Source organism: Artibeus jamaicensis, unplaced genomic scaffold (genome assembly GCF_021234435.1).
Source record: "Artibeus jamaicensis isolate MK-2021 breed Jamaican fruit bat unplaced genomic scaffold, CSHL_Jam_final contig_548, whole genome shotgun sequence".
In the NCBI taxonomy this organism is placed as follows: Eukaryota; Metazoa; Chordata; class Mammalia; order Chiroptera; family Phyllostomidae; genus Artibeus; species Artibeus jamaicensis.
This window is the reverse complement of record NW_026521883.1, coordinates 10,880,156-10,905,051: the sequence shown is the minus strand read 5'-3', so window position 1 is coordinate 10,905,051 and position 24,896 is coordinate 10,880,156. Positions and strand designations below refer to the sequence as shown.

Genomic DNA, 24,896 nt, shown 5'->3' with positions numbered 1-24,896 from the left:
TTACAAAGGGAACTCTGCTTTCAGAGTTGTCCCTGCCACTGGTCTTTCAATGTGCAGTGAAATTAGGAAAGTACTTTAGGATGTGATTCCAAGGACCTAGGGTTTTTATCCTGAGTGAGTGTCACTGGTTGTGCCAGCTACGTGGTAGCGGATGTTTTTGTACCACTGACTATTTGTGTGGGAAGCACAAGCACCGTCAGAGCACTGGTATCACTCTTACAGTGGCACCTGTGATTTATAGGTCTGCTGAATGCTGTGTACCAGCACTCCATTAAGGATGGCCCTTCTCTTAATAATCCTAAGCCAAGGTTAAGCATTTGTATTTAGTCAGTTTTCTTTTTTCTGATATTATAGTATGAAGCCCATGCCTCCAGCGGTATGTGTATGCTTCCTAAGATTCCAAATTAGAACACGCTTATTATGCACGGTGACAATTATTTTTCCGTATGAATTTGATTTACTTTCTAATTAGACCAAATCTAGTCGAGGTAATGAGGCATTTCATCTAGTGTAGATGTTTCATTGCATGCATTATTGCACACACGGCATAGGTAAAGCTTCCTGAAAATGTTCATTTCCTTTTAATTAAAACAAAACTGCAAGCCACTTTCCCCTGATTGCACATCAGCTAGTTGGATACTGTTGGGGAGTAACACGCCTGGGCCATGTCCAGTGACGAGCTGGGCCGTGATTCCCAGGCTTTATATCGTCTTCGTCCAGCTTTCATATGTACTATCTGCTTGAACAAGTTGGAGTCTTAAAAAGAAATTAGCGAGAAGATTGCACTTGTCACAGAGCCAGGTTGAAGATACAGCTGGGTCGAGGTTTCAACCATGTGATTTCTGGATGAGGTGCACTTAGCGAGTACATTTTTTTTCATTTTTTTGAAAATTGGTTTCAGCATTTTTGCTCCAAGTCAGCAGCATACCTTGGATCTTTTTATGAGATTCCTTTTTACCTTTCTTCAGGTACTTTAACAATTTCTGGACTCAATACCATCTTGGTAAAAGTGTTTATTTAGAATAATGAAAATCAGAGGCTAAAGGATTTTCAGAGTTTTCATAGAATTGAGGATTATTTCACATCCCTTGTCAGTTCTATGGATGGAGAAAACAGGTGCAAGAGAGACAGACGGAAACAAGGCACAGAGCCAGGGAGAGCTGGAAGCCGGAGAACAGCCATTCTCCCAAACCTAGTCTCCTGTGCTTTATCTGGGTGACAGTTTTCTTCAGATCATCTCCAGAGTCCTAGGAGGGGACATTTTATGGAAGCATGAAGTATAAACAACACAACCGAATAGTCACATGCATGTTTCATGCTCTTTCGTGCTTTCAGAAAGCATGCCCCGTGGTACTCTGTGACTCACGAAGGACTTTATTGTTGTGTTCTCTCAGGCCAGGTATAGAGAAGATGCCTAGGTATAGGGGATGTATACTAATTCTTTGCTGTTTTTGAGACTGCAGTCTGTTTGGCAAATAAACATATGAAGTTGTTGTTATGGAGAACAAAAGCTTGGCTCTGATTTCAACAAAGTCTAGCCAGTAACTATGATTTGAATACAGGATGGTTTATTTAGGATTTTTAAAGTTGCAGTGCAGGCTGTAGGGAATACTATGAATTGTTTTTAGAAAGGTAGCAAGAATATGGTATAAAAAACAATGTTGATCAATAAATTTGGCAAAGCAGAAAGTATATAAGATAAAGTAGAATTAGCTCTTAAAGCAGCAACAACAAAACCTGTTTTAATGACTAACTTCAGGGCCCTTTAAAACCCAGTAGAAAACTTTAAGAAGTGAGTTTAAGAAGAGTTGAAGCCTTCTGTGAACCTTAACGTATCAAAGATTAGATACACTGGTAAAATTTAGACCTTAAGTCAAGTATATGTGTTGAAACTGAAGATAGCTCTAGATGATGGGCATAGAGTATTCACTGTATAACTCTTTAAACATTGTGTGTATTTAGAGTTTTCACATTAAAATGTTGGGGAAAGCTTGGTAGTCCACAAGAATGGAAAGAGACTGTATAACTTCCAAACCAGTGGCGGGTGGAGAAGAGATACAAACAACTTGGCCAGTGCAATAGGAGTTGTACTGGGAGGATAATGAAAACAACCATGAAAAGGTAAAATAGAATGTACAAAATGAGAAATAGTTCTGAATATATTAGGCATCATAGCAAACACAGTTGATCCTTGAACAACACAATTTTCAACTGCACAAGTCTACTTATATGTGGATTTGTTTCAACGAACACAGTCCTTTGCATCAGCAGATTTCACATCATAGACTCATTTTGAAAACGGTTTCCGCACCCCCCATTCCCAACTGTGTTTTCCCAGCCACGTATCAAAACTACTGATTTCCATCTGTGGTTGGTTGAATCCATGGCTTCAAAGAGCTGATCGTACTTAAGTTCTGGGGGAGTCAAAAGTTGTGCGCAGACTTTCGACTGCACAGGCATCAGCACCTTTGACACCTCCATTGTTCAGAGACAACTGCGTAAGTAAATCAACATTAACAGTTCATAGAAGTTCTCATATTAGATGGAGTTTTAAGTTCAGATCTATTTTAATTCCTAAAGGCACACTTAAAATTTAAGGACAGAAGAATATTTAAAGTAAAGGCATAAAAAATGATGCACTGGGAAAATAGTTAAATAATATTGCTTGTAGCAATATTTTATCTGATGTGTCTCCCCAGGCAAGGGAAGCAAAAGAAAAAATAAAAAAGTTGGATGACATCAAACTAAAAGGTTCTTGCACAGCAAAGGAGACCATCAACAAAATAAAAAGACAACCCACAGAATGGGAGAATGTATTTGCCAATACATGTGATAAGGGTTTAATATCCAAAATTTATAAAGAACTTACAAAATTCAACACCAAAAACCAAACTATCCAATCAAAAAAAAATGGGGAAAGGATCTAAAACACACTTCTCCAAAAAGAATGTACAGGTGGCCCATAGGTATATGAAGACTAGCTCAGCATCACTAGCCATCAGAGGAATGCACATTAAAACCACAATGGGATCTCACCTCACACCTGTCAGAATGACTAGCATTAATAAAACAACAAACAAAAAGTGCTGGCAAGGATGTGGAGAAAGGGGAACCCTTTTGCAGTTTTGGTAGGAATGCAGACTAGTGCAAGCACTGTGGAAACCAGTATGGAGAGACCTCAAAAAATTAAAAATGGATCTGCCTTTTGATTCAACAATCTCACTTCTGGGAACAAATCCAAAGAAAGCTAAAATACTAATTTGAGAGAACATAAGCACCCCTATGTTCATTACAGTGTTGTTTACAATCACCAAGACACAGAAGCGGCCCTAGTGTCGATCAGTAGATGAGTGGTTAAAACAACTATGGACATTTACACAATGGGATACTACTCGGCCATAAGAAAGAAAACTTCACCCTTTGTGACAGCATGGATGAACCTGCATAACATTATGCTAAGTGAAACAAGCCAATGAGAGAAAGACAAATATCATACAATTTCATTTATATGTGGAATATAATGAACAACCTGGACTAGTCAGTAAAATAGAGACAGACTCACAGAGAGCAGGCTGACAGCTACTGGGGAGGAGTTAAGGGATGGGGAGGGATCAAGGAAAGAGGACTTGTGGACATGGACAACAGTGTGGTGATCACAGGGGGCAGGGGAGTATAAGGGGGTTAAATGGTAATGGAAAAAATATAATAAAAATAAAATAAAGCTAGAAAAACTATAATGTCATACAAAATACACTTGTAAGGCAAACAAAGCATAAATAGAGACAAGGAAGGTTAATAGAGACCTTAAAGTATATAACAGAAAAATAGACAGTATTACAAGGAGAATTTTGGATATACAATTTTACTTGTATAAATAATTTAACATTATTTCTCCCAGGGAGGGATAAGTAGAATAAGATCAAAATAAAAGAAGTATTTTAGTCAAGAGAAAGTAATGAAACGCAAATCAGAATTTAAATAACCTGCTTTGAACAAATTAATAAAGTATGTAAATATCTGGTATGTTTCACCAAGAGCAACAAAACAAGATAAAAGCAAAAATATGCATTATTAGTAATGAAAATGGGGCAGAACTTCAGATTGAGATTTTTAATCATAAAAAAATGAAATGAAAACTTGAAGCCAAAAAGATTGAAAATCTAGATGAAATGGGTGATTACAAAATTTTGATAGATCTATAATCTTGAAATTGCCTTATCAGTTAAAGTATGCCAGCCAGAACAATAAACAAAAACCAGGCCCAGATTATTTCAGCTAATATGTGTATTTCAATATAACTATTAAAAAGTGAGTATGAACTAGTCAAGTCTCATGAATGACCAAAGCTAACTGAAGATAAATGGAGAACTCACACAATTATTCTAGCTTCATACAAAGCTGTGATGATAAAAACAATTATTGATGTAGGGTGGCATAAGAACTCTAAGGGTTGATAAATCTGTCTTTTTTTAAATTAAAATATTAGGCAAAAGACATTGTCAAGTTCAGAGCAAAGCTCCAGACTGGAAGAAGAAGTTTGCGTATTTGCAGTGCATACTACAAAGAGCAAATTAATATCCAGAAAATATTAAAAAGAAAAAAATCTTCTAAGAAAAAGACCGCCCAGGACAGTTTATGTACCTTGCTTAGAGAAAAGGAAATTCAACTGATTTTCAAAGGCATGGAAAAATATTCAGTCTCAGATAATCCAGAATGCACAATGAATAAGGGTGTAGTTATTCATGTCCAGCAGGGGGGTGCAAATTTAAATGTAAGAAAACACCAAAGTGCTTTACAGAAGAAACAAGACATTTCAGAATATAGCTCTGTTGAATTTGAAAACACAACAGAAACTGTGTGTTGTGTATAGCCACAGGTGATGTGGGAACATAAAATGTGCCTGGGAAGCAACGTCAGGAAAGTGACGGCCACTAGGGAGAGAAGAATGGTATGGGACAGCAGCTAAATGTGGGATCTCTATTTCTTTAAAAACAGAGGGGGTAGCCATCATGAAGCAAATATTGCAACACGTTAACATGTTTTTATCCTTGGTGATAGGCATATAAATTATGAGGTATATACTTTTCTGTACATTTCAAAACGTTTCCACAATTAACATTTCTTTTAAAAAGATCATTGCAATAGTTCGTGTGTGAGGTGATAAAAGTTTGCGTTCAGTTGAGGTTGGTATTGAACATGTGGCAAAGGCAAAATTGGTAGGCACTGGAGGTCAGACGAAACGTTTCCGTGACTCTGGGCTACAGGAGTAAACGGTCCAGCAGTTGAGTGCCGACAGCTGTGTCACAGTCCGAGGAGACCTGTCATCCTTGTCACCGTAAGCCCCTGCTCCTGTTGGCATGCTCCTAAGAAGCAAGAAAACAAAGCAAACCAGGGTATAAGCCTGTGTTGAGGAGCAATGTGGAGTGGGCTTGGAAACTCAAGATCATTGTATTGTCAACAAGCAAAAGCTTTTGACAGCAGGAGGTCTGAAGTCAGGTTTTCTTTGGGCCTGGGTTGAAACCACATTCCTTCTTTGGAGCTGGTCTTCTGTGTATTTTTGTCAGAATAATTTGGCTGCAGATTCTGTCTTCCAACTCGCCACAAAGCAGGCATTTCTGCTTTTGTCCTTCACCCGCTCTGTCCTGCCTCCTGCTCCTCGCCACTACCTGCCCACTAGTTTCTGTATTGTTGCTCCCATCTTGTGCTCTAGAGCTTCTATCAGTTTTGGGAGGTGACGGCCAGTCGGTGGTCCTCCCAGCAGCAGCCTGCTGAGGTTGGTGCCTACTTCTCTAACTCCTTTCAGACTCCAGAACTTTCAAACCAGGGGACCAGGAGCCTCTGAACTTATCCAGCCTTGAGCTATCTCTGCACCTCTAGGCAGATTTCCTTCCTGTCACTAAAAGGTACTGGGACTGAGATAGGACCTCAAGCTCTTCCCTTTGCTTTTCCCATGCCAACCTCTCTGTTCACTGCTTCCCACCCTAAGCGTTTCTCATCAACCAGTGCTTCCTTCCATCCATGTAACGATGTCAGTTAACCACCAGGATTTAGTAAACCAGTACTCTCAATCACACAGGCATTCGCATCTTTGAGTCTGGATTCAAACCCAGGTGTGTCTGGTTCCATCAACAGAGGCTTCCGCGTGCCGCGCTTGCAGTGCTCCAACCTGACTGGCCCGCAGAATCATCCCCAGGGCTTGTTAAAACACACACTGGTGGGCCTCACCCCAGAGCCTCTTAGTCAGCACGCTGCTGGTAGGGGCTACACTGTGAGAACCTGATGTGATAGCACATTCAAGATGTGATGTTTAGTCATCCGGTGGTTCAACATAAAGGTTGGACTCAGGAAACGTGGGTGCTGCAGTGTCCTCTGGGTGACACTGTCCCTGCCGCACCTTCCGCCTCCCCTCCCCTCCATTTCTGCACCCTGTGCTGGGCAGACACTGCGCTGCTTTGTGTGTGAGTGTTGATGCCACAGCTCCTCAGGAATGAGGGGACATCTGTTGCTTTCAGTTCATTTAAGTAATGACACTCCCAGGTAGGAATATTTTCCTTTTCTTCAGGTGGTAAAACCAGCTTAGAGAGGAGGTGACTTGCCCATGGTCGAATAACTAACTCGTGGTGGCAGCTGTGGAACACATGCCAGGCAGTTAACACTTCCCCAAATCATAGCAGCTCTCACGCACGTGGATGCTACCTGCCAGACCAGAGAACATCTTTAGGATACCTCTTCTGGAATTACTTGTAGAAGCAGCTTAGATTTTTATATAAGAAAATGAGGTTTCAGTGAACACCTGGATTTGGATCCAGACCTCACTCCTCCAGATGTGTTTATTAAATTCTCCTTCCCTTATTCAATGGCTTTTTGGCATTTCTTAAAAATTGCCACTGTGGTATGGTCATTATTGTCCTGTTCTTTCTTCTGCTGTGTAAGGCCTTTAACCCATCCCATTTCAGTCAGTGGTTATCCCTGGATACTGGCTCCAGCCATTTCGATAGCTTCCTGATCTCAGGCGTAAGAAGCCCGGGAACATCTTACACCATTTCCTGGTGCAGAGCTAGAAGCAGCCATTTCTCCAAGGACCTCTGATTCCTTTTAGTGGGGAATGGCATCTGAAGGCCACCTGGCCAAGGCGCTGGGGGTGCTTATTGCCCTCAGGTTGTCCTTCCCTGTTGTCTCCTAAGAGGACACAGCTAGAAAATTAAGTACGTTTCTCAAAAAAAGAAAACTGGACCAGATATGCAGGTAATTATTTCCGAGTCAAATGAAAGATCGCAGGGTTTTCACTGGACTTTTTGGGCTTTATATGTTTTCTTTTTTCCTTTTTGTTGTTGTTGTTCAATTACAGGTGTCCCAGTTTTTCCCTTGTTGCTCTCCCCTCCCCTCCCCTTCCCTCCCCTCGACTCCCCACCCCTGTTCCTGCAGTCAGTCTCCACCCTGCAGTCCATGTCCAAGGGTCCTTTATACATGTTCCTTGACTAGACTCTTGCCTTTCTTTACCCTCTTATCTCCTTCCGCCCTCCCTTCTGGTCACTGTCAGTATATATTTTTTCTCTTTTATGCTAAAAAGTTGGTTACTGACAACTAGTAAAATTACTCACTTTATATTAATTGTATATAACATGTTATATAATATAATATCTTAATTTTATACAGAGTGTGTGTGTATATATATATGAAGAAGGGACAGTGTTTAAAATAATGGTATCAATATTTATCAATTATTTTACTATGGTTTATTTCATCTTTAAGTGTATCTTACCAGGGGGGTATATTGAAAAGACTTTTTCAGTGTTACCTGAAATCATTTTTCTCTCAAGTTGTGCTCTCAACTTGATACGCTGTTAAGTTCACTTGTTTCAGTTTGCTTCAGATTTTTAGGTGTTGCTTTTTTTCTCCTTTTTGTGATTTCATGTGGTTCTCAAGTGGAAAAAAATTTTTCAAGGAGTCTTTACAGAGAGGTCTGTTTTTCATCCTGTTCCCTTCTCCCTGTTTTCCCTTCTTCCCATAGAGAATCATTTACATTGGTAGCAGGCATATTCTTCTATTTTAAAAATACACGTTAACAATGTGAAACGAAAAATATTTCCTTGCTTTCTGGCAAAGGATAGCACGCGATACACACTCGTGCCCCTACTGCATCGCTTTACAATACATCCTGGAAATGCTTTCTCGTTTAACCATGTCAGCTTCACGTGTTTCTTCACACTCATCTTATATTTGTGTCCCATGTGAGTCCATTGTGGAGTGTGGCAGTATGTTACTCACTGTCACCAGAAAGTGCTGGGAAAGTTAGTGACTTAACTGTGAGTTTTACGAAGTCTTTTCTTTCCTTCTCATCCTAGAACGTAAATGCTGTCCTTTTTTTCTTCCTCTTTCTCAGTCTAAAGGAGTTCCTGCCCAAAGAATACATCAAGCAGAGAGGAGCTGAAAAGAGAATATTTCAGGTATCGGGAATGTAAATGTATTACTCTCCTCGCTCCCTCTCCTCATTTATTAGTCTGAGAGGGGCCCTTGCACGTGATAATTTTGTATCCCCTGCATGTACTTGGCTTATGTAATAAATGATTAGTGGCTTAAGAGTAAAGAAGCTGACAGTTCTACTTCGGGCAGATTTATTATCTTAATTCATACCTTCTTGCTAAAGGTTACTTAGCCCTTCTGAGAAAAAAAAAGTGCATATATTTAATTTCAGAGACATTATCTTGGTAGCATTAAAATAAGTGATTTGCCATTAAAATGCAGTGAGGAAGAAGCTACAAGTTGCTTCTTTGTCCAGAGACAGGTTCTTGAAGCTAGAATTTGGGAACTAGTAACTTTTTAACATTTAGGATTATTCTAAAAGAACATTATCTATTCTAGGCAACCAGTAAGAAAGCCCTAACATCAACTTTACCATGAAAGAGTCACTGTAGTAAATCCAAAATATCAAAGTCTTCTTTGATTTTGAAATTAAATATAAGTTGAAGTAAAAATTTCATGTGTATAAAACATTTTTTTTACTAAGTATTGTTTCCAAGTATTGTAACGTACAAGCATTTATAAAACCTGCTTTTTGGAAAGTCATATGCTATGGATGGATGTTAGAATGATACCTCCCCCAAACAAGAGCATTTTTCTGGCTCACATATAAAATGTTGTTCTCGAACCTTTTGGGATATGGAATCCTTTGAAAATGGGATTACAGTTATGGACCTTATTCCTGCCATGCTGCACATACACGAATTGGTGATGTAGTTATGAAATTTGTATGAGTCAGGGCTCAAATTTCCAGTTAAGAAGCACTGTGTTAGAGCTTTCGGTGTACTCTTGACACTCGGTGAGTCGGATGAAACATGCGTCATGGAGGGTCTCCTGCACAAGTGTTGCTTGCTGATCGGTTGTAGCCACACTACACGCACTGTGTTTTGTAACTACCTTACCCAGTCCACCTGCCGGCAGCACTGCATTAACTGGTCCCCACTACTGCCACTTCTGCAGGAGCACAAGAACTGTGGAGAGATGAGTGAAATAGAAGCCAAGGTCAAGTACGTCAAACTCGCCCGGTCCCTCCGGACTTATGGTGTGTCCTTTTTCCTGGTGAAGGTGAGTTGGGCAGGGTGTTGGATAAAATGTTTGCTTCTGCAGCCTCTTTTTCTTTTGTTCAAGTGTTTGCTTTGAAGGTTGATTTGTCCTCCCTAGACCCCTAGCATTTGCAGATTTTGGCCAATAATGACCCGAGTTTAGCTGTTGGACAGATGAGCAGTGTACGAGCCATGAGGCTGGTGAGTGCGCCTAGCTGCCCACAGTCCTCCGGGCAGCTGTGCTCTGGCTGGCCCAGTGTCACTGCTCTGAAGTCACTGAAGGAGTGTGTTCACTTTTATTCATTATGACTTCCCCCTGAGAATGTTTTACTTAAGACTGTCACAGGTACCCTGAACTAAGTGAAGGCCAAATCAATTTTTTGTGGTAAACAAGGAACTTAAGGTGTATACTTTCAATAGGTCTGGGATCCCTGTGACATTTAGATCTGTTTTCATCAGAGTTGTTTGTCTTCCTGCCGAAGGAAAAAGGTGATCTTTTAAAGTTAACCTGTGAATTGCAGGGGGAGGCCCTTGACGGCTGTGTTCTTAATGTGACTGGTAAACCCTCCTATCTCCTTCGTTTCTCCTTTGCACATCCTCAACTTGCATACTCCACTTCAGTCCTTCCTTTTCTTCAACTGCTGTCAGCTTTACCCCAGATAATATCGGGCCCTTGCAAATGAAGAAAACATGGCTGAATCACTTTGTTTCTAAGAAACATAATTTGGAAGTTGAGTTTCTTACATTTAGTGGGAGTTTTAACCGATCAATGAATTTTTGGATGGTGCTGATACCTGCTAGGTAATGACTCCATTTCCCAATAGTAATAATAATAACACTTAGTAAATAATTACACACCAAGCGTATCTTACTTAAGTCTTTCAGCAGCACAAAAGCAGAACTATTACTCTCAACTTCTTTTAAGAATGACAACACAGGAATCCAGAAAGATGAAATGGCTCAGCGAGAGCCATAAGGAGACCATAATTCAGGTCTCTGGGACGCCAAAGCCTATGTTCTTAACCACTGGGCTGTGCCACCTTAGCGAGGGTGACCTCGTTTGACCGCCTTCACCATCCTAGCTCCCGATTCCCACCATGAGCACATGGGGAGATTTGCTCGTTGTGGAAGAACAAGCTCTCTTTATTCATTATTTTGAAGGGCAACCGGTGGCAGATGAGTTCCAGTGCATCACAGGGACAGAGATTGAATTTCAGTGTGTCCACTGATAGTGGCAACCCTTTCCAACTATTCTGAAATTCTTTGAAGTCCTTCCCATGTGAAATTCATTTCTCACATTCACATTGTTTTCCATCACATTTGACCCAGAGTCAGTTTCAGTGACATGCATGGAGGTTAGTAAATTTGGGGAGATAAAATAGCACACAGCACAGTACATGTAATTAGAAAGTAAGGTCAAATACATGATGATGGGAGGAGATTTGACTTTGTGTGGTGAACACGTTATATCATAGAATTGTACACTTGAAACATATAATTATATTAGCCACTGTTACCCCAATAAATTTAATAAAGAAACTAAGAGAAATTGAACAGAAAATTGCAGAAAAGAAGAAGTGTGGTCTCCAAAAGCAGTTTAGTACCTCAGAATAATTTGTCCATGGCCAGGAGGATAACTGGAGACAGAATACAAATCTCTTGATTGTCATGGGGTTGCAAAGATTTGGTCAAGTGAAGACTCTTCTGTTACAAAAGTATTTAAGGCAAATAAGAAAATAATGGAAATTTCCTTCTTTCCTCCCATGTTCCCTTCCTTCTTTCCTTTCTTCTGTCTTTCTTTTTTCAAATTACATCTCTTTGAACAGAGGGCAGGGTCAAGGAGATGGGAGGTACTAACAGCTTTCATATACATATTAGATACTCAAATTTTGGTTTTCAATGATATTATTTTCTACCAAATAATAAAGTAAAGGTACTACCAACTTTCAATTTTTACTCAGTGGTCCTATTTAGTATACATTTTGTATTTAACATAATTTTGGTAAATATAGTTTACTTGACCATAGTTTATCTAATTTTTAAAATAGTACAACTAAGCATTCAGGAATAATTCATTGTTTGGAATTAATGAACCTAGTAGATCAGATAAATAGGTCAAATGAGATAACATCATATAGAATGAAGTGAGAAAAATTTTTTTTAAATAATTTACAATACCATCAAAAAGCAGTAAAAACTCTAGGAATAAATTTAACCAAGGATGTGAAAGATCCATATACCAAAAACTGTAAGAAATTGAAGATACAAGTGAATAAAAAGATATCCCATGTTCATGGATCAAAGAGTTAATATTAAAATGTCCATTCTACCTAAAGCCACTACAGAGTCAGTGCAACTTATATCAGTATTCCAATAGCATTTTTCACAGCAAAAAAAAAACTCTAAAACCTGCATGGAACCACAAAAGATCTTAAATAGCCAAAGAAATCTTGAGAAATAACAAAACTAGAGGCATTATACATCCTCATTTCAGACTATATTTCAAAGCTATGGTAATCAAAACAGTATGGTATTGGCATAAAACCAGACACATAAACCAATAAAACAGAATCAAGAGCCTGCAGTAAACCCACACACATACAGCAACTAATATTCAACAAAGACAGCAATACACATCGAAGAAAGCTAATCTCTTTAATAAATACTGTTGGGAAAACTGGACATTCACATGTAAAAGGATGAAATTGGAGCCTTATACCACTCACAAAAATTAACTTGAAATGGATTAAAGACTTGAATGAAAGACCTGAAATCATGAAACTCCTAGAAGAAAACATCCTTAACTTTGGTCTTGGTCATGATATTTTGGATGACACTAAATGCAAAAATCAAGACTTCCTGTCAAGATGGAGGCATAGGTAAACGTGTCTCACCTCCTTTCACAACCACAGCAAATGTTGAAACTAGACTACAGAACAAATATCACCCAAAATTGTCAGAAAATCAAACTGTATGGAAGCCCGACAGCCAAAGAATTAAAGAAGCCATATTCATCCAGATGGGTAGGAAGAGCAGAGATGCAGAGAGGCACAGAGAGGTGCAGAGATGTGGAACAGGCTGTCCTACATCCATGTGTGGTGGATAAATATGGGGAGGGCTACCTCAGGAGGGAGGGATCCCAGCCTCACACCCAGACCACCCAGCCCAGGGTTCCAGCACCAGGAAGATAAATCCCCATAACTTCTGGCTATAAAAATCAGTGGGAGTTTGGGTAGCGGAAGAAATGGTGGGATTCTCAGGATTTCTTCTTAAAGGGCCCAAAATGGACTTAAGACTTAAACAGACTCACTCCCTGCGAGCTTCAGCACCAGGATAACAGCTGGAAGGGCACCAGTGGCATACAGGGAGAAGCTGAAGTGACTGGCACCAGGGCAAGTACAGGGAGACAGCTTCCTCCTGGACAAAACTCCAATGTCCAGGCAGAGGCATTGTCCCCTCTCTGAGCCCTCCTCCACACAAAGCCACATATCAGTAACATGGGTTGTCCTGGTGATTACCTAAGGCTCCGCCCCATTTAACTTACTGCTGTGCTTTACTGCAACAGGCCACACCACCAAGACAGGGAGTCAGAGCAGCTCTACCTAATACACAGAAACAAACACAGGGAGGCTGCCACAAAGAAATGTGGCCCAAATTAAAGAACAAAACAAAACTCCAGAAAAAGAACCTAACAAAATGGTGATGAGCAATATCAGATGCAGAGTTCAAAACACTGGTTATCAGGATGCTCAAAGAACTCACTGAGTAGTTCAACAGCATCAAAAAGACCAAGGCAGAAATGAAGTTTACACTAAGTGAAACAAAGAAAAAAATATAGGGAATCAACAGTGGAAGAGATGAAGCCGAGAATCATATCAATGATTTGGAACATAAGGAAGAAAATAACATTTAATCAGAACAGCAAGAAGAAAAAAGAATTATAAAAAACAAGGATAGGCTAAGGAGCTCTGGGACCTCTTCAAACATACTAACATCCAAATCATAAGGGTACTGAAAGGAGAAGAGAAAGAGAACGACATTGAAAACTTATTTGAAAAAATAATGAAAGAAAACTTCCCTAATTTGGTGGGAGAAGTAGACATACAAGTCCAAGAGGCTCAGAGTCCCAAACAAGATGGACCCAAAAAGGACCACATCAAGACACATCATAATTAAAATGCCAAAGGTTAAAGATAGAGAATCTTAAAAACAGCAAGAGAAAAGCAGATAGTTATGTACAAATTTTTTCCCATAAGACTGTCAGCTGGTTTCTCAAAAGATACTTTGCAGGGTAAAAGGGACTTGCAAGAAGTATTCAAAGTGATGAAAAGTAAGGACCTACAACCTAGATTACTGTATCCAGCAAAGCTATCATTTAGAGTAGAAGGGCAGATAAAGTGCTTCCCAGACAAGGTAAAAGCTAAAGGAGTTCAAAATAACCAAGCCGTTATTATAATCATATAATCTGAGAGTAGATTGCTGGTTGCCAGGCGCTAGGGTTGGGGAAACGAAATGTTGGTCAAAGGGTACAAACTTGTAGTTATGAAAGGAATGAGTTCTAGGGATCTAATGTACATTATTGTGATGATAGTTAACAATACTGTATTATATACTTGCAAGTTATAAAGAAAGAAGATCTTAAATGTTCTCAACATAACAATTACAAAAATGGTAACTATGAGAGGTGAAGGATATAACAAACCTCATTGTGGTGATAATTTTGTAATATATACCTATAACAACTGCTCACATTTTACACTTTAAACTTCCACAATATTATACGTCAATATATTTCAAAAAGGTTGGGGGGGAAAAGGTGGCATCATATGGTGATTTTATATAAAGCCACTAAGGTGTTTGATAAAATTCAGCACCCACTCATTATAAATATGTCTTTAAAATGCTGGAATATGTGTACTTTGTCAACACGATAGAGTATTTCAAACCTATCATCAGTATCCTACTTAATAGAGAAATCCTAGAGAGAAATCTGTAAAAATTGGGATCAGAACAATTTACCTTTTAACATCTTACCCTTCAACATTGTTCTGGAAGTTCTGGTAAATGCAGTGAGATATATATTTTTTGATTTAAGCTTTACTTAGGAAATGATGGAACAAAATTATTTATTGCTGTGATTGTTTATCTTGTAACATGATACCAAAATAATTTTTTAACCATTTACTTTGAAGTAATCATAGATTCACAGGAAGTTGTGAAAGTAATACAAAGAATTAGAGAATCAAATATGACAAGTGTGTGTGAGTGTGTGAAAGTTGGAGCCTTAATACACTGCTGGTGGCCCCCTTTAAAAATAGTTGGGATGTTCTTCGAACAGGTAAACATGGAGATAACATATGACCCAGCAATTCCACTGGTTGGGGGGTGTATATGTGTATCTCCGTGAGAATTCAAGGCATATGTCTATAGAAAAATTGTACATGAATATTTATAGCAGTATTTAGCTCATAGGTGGAAACAACCCAAATGTTTACCAGCTGATGAATGGATAAACAAAGTGTTACGGCAAAGTACAATATTATTCAGCCATAAAAAGAAATAAAATACTGATGCATGCCACAGAGCATGGGTGAACTTTGTAAACATTATGCTAAGTGAAAGAAGCTCATCACGCAATACCGTATATTGTATGATTCCATTGATCTGAGTGTCCTGAATATGCAAATCTACAGAAACAGAAAGTAGATTAATGGTCGCTTAGGAGTTGGGTGAAGGTGGAGCAGGATAGGAGAGTGGTAGCCAAAGTACAAGATTTCTTTCAAGGTGAAAGGTTCTTTCAAGGTCCTAACGTTGACTGGTGATAGTTGCACATAACTGTAAATATACCAGAATCTATTGAATCACACACTTCAGTGGGGTGCATTTTATGGTATGGGAATTTTATCTCCAAAGTGTTAAAAATACAGAAGTCCCCTGTACCTCTCACCAGGTTGCCTCTGATGGCAATTACAGTACAGTATCACCATTAGGAAATCTGCGTTTGTGCAACCTACAGACTGTACTCAGATGTCCTATTTTACATGCACTCATTTGTATGTGTGTTCTGTGCAGTTTTATCACACATGTAACACACGTAGATTCATGTAACCACCACCATAGCCAAATACAGAACTCTGTTCCATCACGGCAAGGATCCCTCATGCTACCCGGTGATGGTCATACACACTAACCCCTTTCTGGTTCTCCCTACCTCTACTCCCTCCTCCTGGTCCTTAACCCTTGGCAGCCTCTAATCTGTCGTCCGTCTCAATTTTATTTCAAAAAGGTACAAATGGAATCATACGATAAATAACATTTTGAGACTGACTTTTTCATTTAGTGTAATCCCCTTGGGATCTATCCAAGTTGTAATGAATATCAATTGTCTGTCTCATTTGATTGTTGAATGGCATTCCATGCTATGGATATACCACAGTTTAACCATTCATCATGGAAGAACAGTTGGGTCATCCCAGGTTTTGACTATTCTGAATAAAGCTGCAATGGATGTTTGTGTTCAGGTTTTTGTATGAATTAAGTGTTCATTCCTTTGAGTTAGTGCCCAGGAATGCAGTTGCTGGACCATGTGTTAAGAACATATTTAGCTCTATAAAAACTGCCAAACAGTTCTCCAGATTGACTGTACCATTTTACATTCTTACCAGCAATGTGTGAGTAATCCAGTTCTTCCTCTCAAGCACTTGGTGAATTTTTGTTTTTGTCATTCTAATAGGTGTTTAATGATATCTAATGGTGGTTTCAATTTGCATTTTCCTGATGGCTAACAATTTTGAACATCTCATGTGCTTATTTGTCATCTGTATATTCTATTTAGTGAAATGTCTGTTCATGTTTTTTGCCAATTTTCTGATTCAATTTATTACTGTTTAGTTTTTGAAGTTCTTTATATATTCTAGGTCCAAGTCCTTTGTTAGATGTGGTTTGAAAATATTTTCTTCTTTTTTTTAGCTGTGTTTTCAACCTCTTATCCAGGTCTTTCACAGAACAAATAGTATTAAATTTGATGAAGAGTATTTTATCATTTTTTTCTTTCTATGGCTGCTGTTTATTGTTATGTCTAAGAACTCTGTCTAGCTCTGGGCTCCAAAGATTTTTATCCTACATGTTCTTCTAAATGGTTTATAATTTTACATTTTACTTTTGGGTCTGTGATTTCTTTTGAGTTCGTCTTGTATACGGTGTAAAGTTCAGGTCAAGGTTTCTTTTGGCCCATGGGTGTCCAGTTGCTTGAAAGGCCTGTTCCTCCTCCATTTGATTGCTTTTGTATCATTGTCAAAATTCAGGGGAACACACTGAGACTCACATTCAGGTGTGGGATTCTGTTCTGTTCCATTGATTGATGGAACAGAATCTATTTTGGGATTCTCTGTTCTGTTCCATTAATTGATGTGTCTATGCCCTGCTAACATCACACTGTTTTTTTGTCAATTTGGCTATATCGTAAGCCTTATCATCAAGTTGAGTGATTCTCTTTACTTCTTTCTTCTTTTTCAAAATTGGTCTAGCAGTTTCTAGATGCTTTTCCTTTCCACATGCCTGTCAAAATACCCTTGTTTGTATTCACAAAAAAGTTTTCTAGGATTTTGATAGGAATTGCTTTAGGTTTATAAATCAATTTGGGGAGAATTGATACCTTTTTATTATGTTGAGTTATTCAATCCATGAATGTGGTATTAAGTTGTCTCTGATTTTTTTGTCACTGTTTTATAATTTTCAGCCTACCAGTTTCTGTACCTGTCATAACAATATGCACAGTCATTTTAATTTTTTGATTTGAAAATTCAGTAGATCAAGTAAATCAACAAGACATGTCAACAATGTGAATAAAAACCCTAAGTGTGTGTATGTGTATATAAGTCACTACAGCCATTTAGAATATATGATAGAAAGAGACCATGTGTAGAATAACATGCACACACACAAATTATATGCCAAAGGGATACTAAGTGTTTTAAAGGCTTAAGTAGCACTGGCTGGTGCAGCTCAGTGGTTAAGTGCCAACCTGCAAATTGAAGGGTCGCTTGTCCGATTCCCAGTCAGGGCACCTGCCTGGGTTTCTGGGCAGTTCCTCAGCAGGAGAGACATGAGAGGCAACCACACATTGATGTTTCTTTCCCTCTCTTGCTCCCTCTCTTCCCCTCTCTAAAAAATAAATAAATAAAATCTTTTTAAAAATAAAGGCTTAGTCAGTAACAGATTTCTCATACCCCCAACCTGGACACTGAGTTGGGAAGGAGGTGCATTAGCATAATTTGGGGACAAAAGTGAGTGATCCCAGCTTCTCATTGACTACTTTTATTGGCTCCAATCAGACATTTTAAATTAATTGATGAAATAATTTGCTATGCATTTGAATATTGATATTTACCACAAACAGCATGGCTCAGAGAATTAGTTTGATATATTTATAGATACTGTCATCATATTTTCTTCAAAATCTATGTAGATTTTGCCCTAATATTGAGTATTGCTCTTTGTTGTTCTAACAGAAAGTGCTCAGGTATTGGAATCAGGAAGATTGGCCTCTAATCCAAGCTGGCAACATACACCTACGTGAGAAATAGCAAATAGAAGTGCCTGTGATCTGGAAAGGTGTACCTGACTTCCTAAACCTCAGTTTCTTAATCTGAAAAACGGTAGTTATAATGAAGATTAAGTGGACTAGTGTGTGTAAACAAGTATAGTACCTGGATGTGAGGATGCTCAAAATTTTGTTGGCCTAGACCCTTCACTCTTCCCACATCCCCACAATCCCCACCCTGAATCCTGCCAGCTTTTAATTGGCTTTGAGTGTCCACCGTGTAGAGCAGCGGTTGACAGACCTTTTCAGCAAAGGGCCAGGTAGTAACTGTGTTCGGCTCTGCCAGCCGTACCACTCAGCACCGCCTTGTGGTGTGACGGCAGCCAGAGGCGATATTTAAATGAGTGAGCACGGTTCCATTGCTGTAAAACGTTATTCATGGACTCTGAAACTTAAATTTCATATGATTGTCATGTCACAAAATATTCTTTTTTTGATTTTTTTCAACCATGTAAAAATAGAAACTTCAAGCCCAGGCTGGTGTAGCTCAGTGGATTGAGCACAGGCCTGCGAACCAGACAAATCGCGGTTCGATTCCCAGTCAGGGCACATGCCTGGGTTGCAGGCCGGTTCTCTGCAGGCCAGTTCCCAGCAGGGGACGCACAAAAGGCAACCATTCATGGATGTTTCTCTCCCTCTCTCCTTCCCTTCCCCTCTAAAGATAAATAAATAAAATCTTTAAAAAAAATAGAAACTTCACTCTTAGCTTTCAGGCAATAAAAAAAAAATAGGCAAAACTCTGGCTTTAACACAGGCCATAGTGCACTGACTCAGATACAGAGAATGTCTGTAAGCCTGTAATGATCCCACAGAAAACAGCGTAATGTGGCAGTATTCTCAGTGGGGAGGAGCATGTACTTTGAAAAGATAGGCCTGGGTTTGGATTCTGCCTTTGTCGCTTTGCTCACCTATAAAACTGTGGCTTTTTATGAGGTTTAAATGAGATAATATAGAAAAGGGAGCTATTGCATATAAGGTCTCAATAAATGGGAGCCATAAACGTCTATGGGTTTCCTCTTTCACTGACTTCTTTTGCACTGTATTGTGATCTAATCAAAACCTCTAAGTGATGGGAAAGCAGTTCCTGCGACCTGCAAAGGATCCTGTTTCAATCCTCCAAATCCTTGTGTAAACCGTTTCACTTCCAAATTTTCTTTGAATTTTGCCTGCCGTTGCAACCAGAGCCTTGAGGTGAGGTGCCTGGGGAGCCATTCCCCTTCTCCCCTGAAATGCAGAAGCATCACAGAGGGTCTTCAGAGCATTTCGGAATCACACGTTAAGTCCAAATGTATTGCCAATTGTTTTTAGAGAGTAATGGCTTACAAACAGGGTCTTTAACACCTAGTTTTGCTCTTAAGCAGCCATCTCTTTCTTTCATGCCTCAGAAAAACCTGGTGGTACAGCAAAGCACACAGGCCAGCACTTTGGCAGGAGGCCAGTGTAGAGCTGTGGTGAGCACAGCGGGGCCAGAGGCTCAGGCGGCATTGAAGTCAGGGGCCCAGAACCACAGTATGCCAAAGCACTTGTCTCTTTCTCACCCCCACCCCCGCTCTGCATTCTGAATCTCAGATGTAAGGCACGCCACTCCCCACACCTGTGAGAAGAGCCCCTGGCAGAGCAGGCTTGATCACAGCCAGCCCCCAAGGCTGAACCCACAGCAGTGGTTGAGATGTGCTTGAAAGAGGAGGGGTGTAATGGATGCTGCTTCTCCTTATAGAGTGCATGCATTCTCCTGCCTTGAAGTTAGGCAAGCTCCAGACATCTTCAAAGCAAAACCAACCTAACAAGTATTTATTACCTGGAGAGACAGGCCGCTGTGTAGCAGGCAGAGTCACAGCTGCAGTCTCTGTGTGTCTGTGCATGAAATACAGGTCTCCCAGAGGTAAAAGGATGCTGCTCTGTGGTTGAAGGCTGGAAAGGAGAGATATGGAGTGGTTTGAGAGGTGAGATGCAGGGAAGAACTGGGAGCCTCATTGCCTGGGAACCCTCTCCAAACAGGCAGGCTTTGCCGCTGAGGGCAGAAGGCAGGTCTGCACTAGCATAGCACAGAGTGGAGCCACTCGCTGTTTGAACTTTCTCCAGCAATGTGCAGTTTTTTGTGGGTAGGCACTGGAATAATTTTGTCTATTGATGGTATTCTTGCTGCTGTGTTACGGTCTTTTCTGAAATTTTTACCCCAGTTGTGACATTGTGATGGAATGCCCACTGTGAGTTGTTACCTTGTTCACTGTGGCTTCTCCCAGGCCAGCGCGGTCTCCACGAGAGTCGGGACCGTCCTGCACGATCCTGCGTTCCCTCAGCCCGAAGCCCCTGACCGGAGAGGTGCAGCCGGGCAAGGAGGAAGGCAGAGGCTGCAGACCACATCTGGTCTCCGATTCCCTTTCTGGTCTCAGCAACTGGGCTGGTGTCAACCCTGTGTTACTGAACTAGCTGCCTGGGGCCTCTCCACCCAAGTCCCTGTGTGGGTCCTGAAGCCAACGTAGACTAACTGGCGGGGAAAAAATGCCACCACCTGCACCGATGTCACCTCTCGTGGACCCAGCCTCTCTTCACAAAGATTCTTCTCTGTTTTTATAAGGATCGGGAAGGACTTAGAATGCCATTTGTCCTTCCCCAGCCACCCCAGCAGGCTCCTGATGCTGTTATCTCCTCCTGGGGGGAAGCTGGGGGTGTGCTGCGACCTTCATCATCTGACAGAGTTTATGGACTGCCCATGGGGGCTGCTCGGGGGTACTGTTCTCTTTTTCCTAATTGTTTCCACCGGAAGAGGTCCACTGTGATAGACAGTCTGCTTTTCAAATCAGAGCTTAAAATGGTGTTCTAATCATGGCTTTACCACTCACTACTATGGCGAGTTGCTGGTCCCTTCATTTCAGAACAGGGATGATGATGATGATGATGATGCTGCTGCTGCTGCCGCTGTCAACGTTTAGGGGGTGATTTGAAAATTTATGGAAAATGTTTTCTAGCATATAGCACACTCCTCCCCTGTTTCGAGTGCTTGTCCCCTTGTACTGACACCCACTCACACACACACACACACACACACCTTGTGTGTGCTGGTTTGAGTGTGTACTCCTTGCAGGATCGTGGTGGAGGCATTGCAAGGTTTCAGCAAATATTCCTGGAAAAGTTTGGGGTTTTCCCTGACAACAAAAAGATGTGTCTTAAGTGAAATTTGGGAATAAGGAAAATAATACAAATCACTTAAGATGATCATCACCACCATTTTGTCACACAATGAAGTTTTATTCTCTTTTAATATCTGAATAAAATTTATGCTTCAATTTTATTTCCTTTGGATTGTGCTATAAAACTGTTTTGTCTTTATAATATATTGCCATGATTTCAGTTGTTCTCTTATAATATGATTTTTAATAGTTGTAGAGTATCTGTTATTTGTAAGTATCATAATTTGTCAAATCCCCTGTAATTGAAAATTTGGTTATTTCTAGTTTTTCAATATGATGAACTCTAGCTGCTCCTTCTTGCAGCATGATCTTCACACCCATTTATAACTTGTTTTTGAATAAGTGTCTAAAAGCAAGATGTGTCAAAAGTAGAAACATTTCTGAAGTTTTGGATCATTATTGACACATTTTCTTCCGTAAAGGCGTTGCCACTTTAAACTCCCATCAGGAGCGGTTCTCCTTTACACCTTCTTCAGTTCTGAGTATTAATTTTTCTAAAAATCTGCCACTTTATATGTATGAAAATGTATCTAATTGCTTATTAATACTTATTGTCTAATTATTACTTTAACAGTTCCTATTTATGTTTTTTGTTGATTATTGTCATTGATGTATGGTAACCTTTCACATACATAGCATTTGAAAATTTTTATCTTTGTATTTGATGTAAATATTTATTCCCCAGCTATTTGCTTTTTCATTTTGTTTATGGTGAGGTCTCTTTTTCGCCTACCTCTCTCATTTTGTAGATGTATTAAATTTCATATATTTTGTACTTAAAGCTATTAATTTTTTCCTTTACAGTTTTTTTCTTTTGGTGTTTGTGCTAAAATGTCATTTCTCACCCAGTGGTGACAAAAATATTTACGTATATGTTTCTCCTAAATTATGAACCTGTCTTGAATTTAGGGCGTGAGTGATAGAGAGGAATTCATTATTCTCTTGATTACTCTTTCTTAAAAAAATTATTAAAACTAATAATCATAAAGATTTTTAAGAGTCAGTAGTCCTGCCTGTTTTGAAACATAGTGTGTGTAACTTGACCACAGGTAACACATTGCAGAATCACTGATTATTTGGCAAAATCCGATGTGTTCAGAGGAAGAGCACTGACCCTCGGTGTCCCCCGTTTCAGGAAAAGATGAAGGGCAAGAACAAGCTGGTGCCCCGCCTGCTGGGGATCACCAAGGACTCCGTGATGCGCGTGGATGAGAAGACCAAGGAAGTGCTGCAGGAGTGGCCGCTGACCACGGTCAAGCGCTGGGCAGCCTCACCCAAGAGCTTCACGTTGGTAGGGACCAGCAGAGGGCAATGCAGGGGCCCACAAGGCCTTGGGCAATATTGTGGGCGGGAGAAAGAGGACAAGCCCACTGGGTTTCCCTGGCCTTAGTGAGCAGTGTGGTGAGGGACAGTTGGGGGGAGACCACAGGGCAGGGGTGGGCACTGGTCTAGAGCTCATAGAGATGTGCAAAAGCCGGGTCCCCTTGGCCACCCCTTCCTCTCTGGTGGTGGTAAGTAAGACTATCTAAGCTCCTTAACTGGAGACATTCACAGGATTATGCTCTGCTTTCTATGCTCCTGACGCCATGCCTAGGACACCCGAAAAGGAAGCTCTCTAAGCACCAAGGCCCACACAAAGGCCCCTTCTTTGTCTCTAGTTTTAAAAGTTCCTGGGAACTGTGACATCTTGCTGAGGCATGTTTTCCCACCTGCCTGGAAACAGAGGTGGCTGTGTAGTGGAAGTAGTGTACACTCCGGGCCAGTACTCACAACCACCTTGTCATTTCCAAGCTCTATGACCTTGCTCAAGTGACCTGTTCTCTCTGAGCCTTAATTTTCTCAGCTGTAAAATGGGGAGGGCGAAACACATTTCACAGAGTTGCTGCAATCAAATGAGATGATGATGATGATGATGATGATGATGATGATGATATAATGCTCAATGTGAAATACATTTGTTTGTATGAACAAAGCATGTTAGTTTTAGGCTTTCAGACCTCCGAACTCCTCCTCCTAACCTCAATATTTGCTCTTAGCAGGGTTACTGTGTAGCCTTAACTAACAGTCACACTCACATGTGAGAATTAACAGGGCAAGTACTAGTCACACTTACATGTGAGAATTATTAGGGCAAGTTGAACAGTAAGACAAAATTTTTAAAAAAGCATTCAAATTTGTCAGCTTCTTCACAACTCCTGACTTGTACTATTCTCCAGTCGTGTGGAACCCTCTTAGTATCATCAGCTGGCACTGAGGCAAGGGCCTCATAATAGGGCATCAGAAAAAAGGGTGTAAGGGGGTGACCGTGGAATAATTGTTCCCTAATTTGATCATCAGTTGATAGACTCATGCCAGTTGGAAGAAATCTCCAGAAAATGTGCTTTCTCTCCTTCTAGTCAGTAACAGCTGAATCTGCATGGCCATGCTGTATTCTCATTTTTCATTGTAGGAAATAAAACAGAAAAATCAAGACATTAATATACACGTTATTTAGAAATACAGCAAGTCCTCAAGGAACGTCATTTGATTATAACATGGAGAAGGTGCCGTAGGAACTTAACTCTCATTTACATCCATCAGCCTTTGTCAGAACTTGTTTCATTACAGTTTCCCATAAAGTCACAGAACCTGTGGATGGGCGAAGCCAGGGCTTATATGAGAAAACACTGCTTCACAGGGTTGAAAGGAGTCGCCTATGTGTGTGGCGGGGATAGAAGTGAAGGCGGGAATGCATAGGGTAGGAGACAGCTAGGTTTTATTACATAACTTTTATTAATATTGGTCTTTTTAAACTGGGTTCAAGTAAGTACTGCATTGTTACAAACAAAAATTTACCTAAAAATAAGAAACAGTTATGAATCTCAGTTATTACCTCAAGCAAAAAAAAAAAACAAATACTGAATTATCATTACTTTTATTAAAGTAAAATAGTGAATTTAGGCTTGTAACATGTAATATTTTCTTCTTCCTACTCCTAGCCTTAATTCAATTTCTAAATATTTGGAGATTTTCCTGTTGTCTCTTATTGATTTTTACTTCGATTGTATTACAGTCAAAGCACATATTATATGTGACTTTGCCTTTGTAGCATTTTTAGATTTGTTTATATCCCAGGATATGATCATTCTTGGAGAATGTTCTCTGGGTGATTGAGAAGAATGTGAATTCTGCTGCCGAGCGAAGTGTGTACCAATGTGCATCAGACGCTGTAGTTCATGGTGGTGTTCTAGTGCTCTGTGTCCTTGTTAGTTTCCGTCTCGTTATTCTATCAATTTCCAACAGCAGTTCTGGGATTCTGATGACGATGTGGGTGTTAGATCTTTTGTTATCTTCCCAGAGATTCCTGAAACTCTGTTTGTTTTGCCAGTTTTCTCTCTGTGGTTCTGATTGACTAAATTCATGTTTGCTGATTCCATCCTCTCGCCTCCACTCTACTATTTAGTCTGTCCTGTGAATTTTTTATTTTGGTTGTTGCCTTTTTCAGTTCTATAATTTTTACTTTAGTTCTTTTTAATGATTTATTGTTTCTTTTTGGAAACT

The 24,896-nt window shown here is 40.0% G+C and overlaps 1 protein-coding gene across 7 annotated transcripts in view; it reads left to right on the top strand.

Annotated features, from left to right (window-relative positions):
• TLN2 (talin 2) overlaps positions 1-24,896 on the top strand; it is a 409,343-nt gene that overhangs the window by 235,489 nt on the left and 148,958 nt on the right. For all 7 annotated transcript variants that reach the window (XM_053670053.1, XM_037151006.2, XM_053670051.1 and 4 more), the window contains 3 exons: positions 8,384-8,447; positions 9,481-9,585; positions 22,492-22,647. In XM_053670053.1, coding sequence (XP_053526028.1) covers positions 8,384-8,447; positions 9,481-9,585; positions 22,492-22,647 — 325 coding nt within the window. The remainder of the gene's footprint in view (positions 1-8,383; positions 8,448-9,480; positions 9,586-22,491; positions 22,648-24,896) is intronic.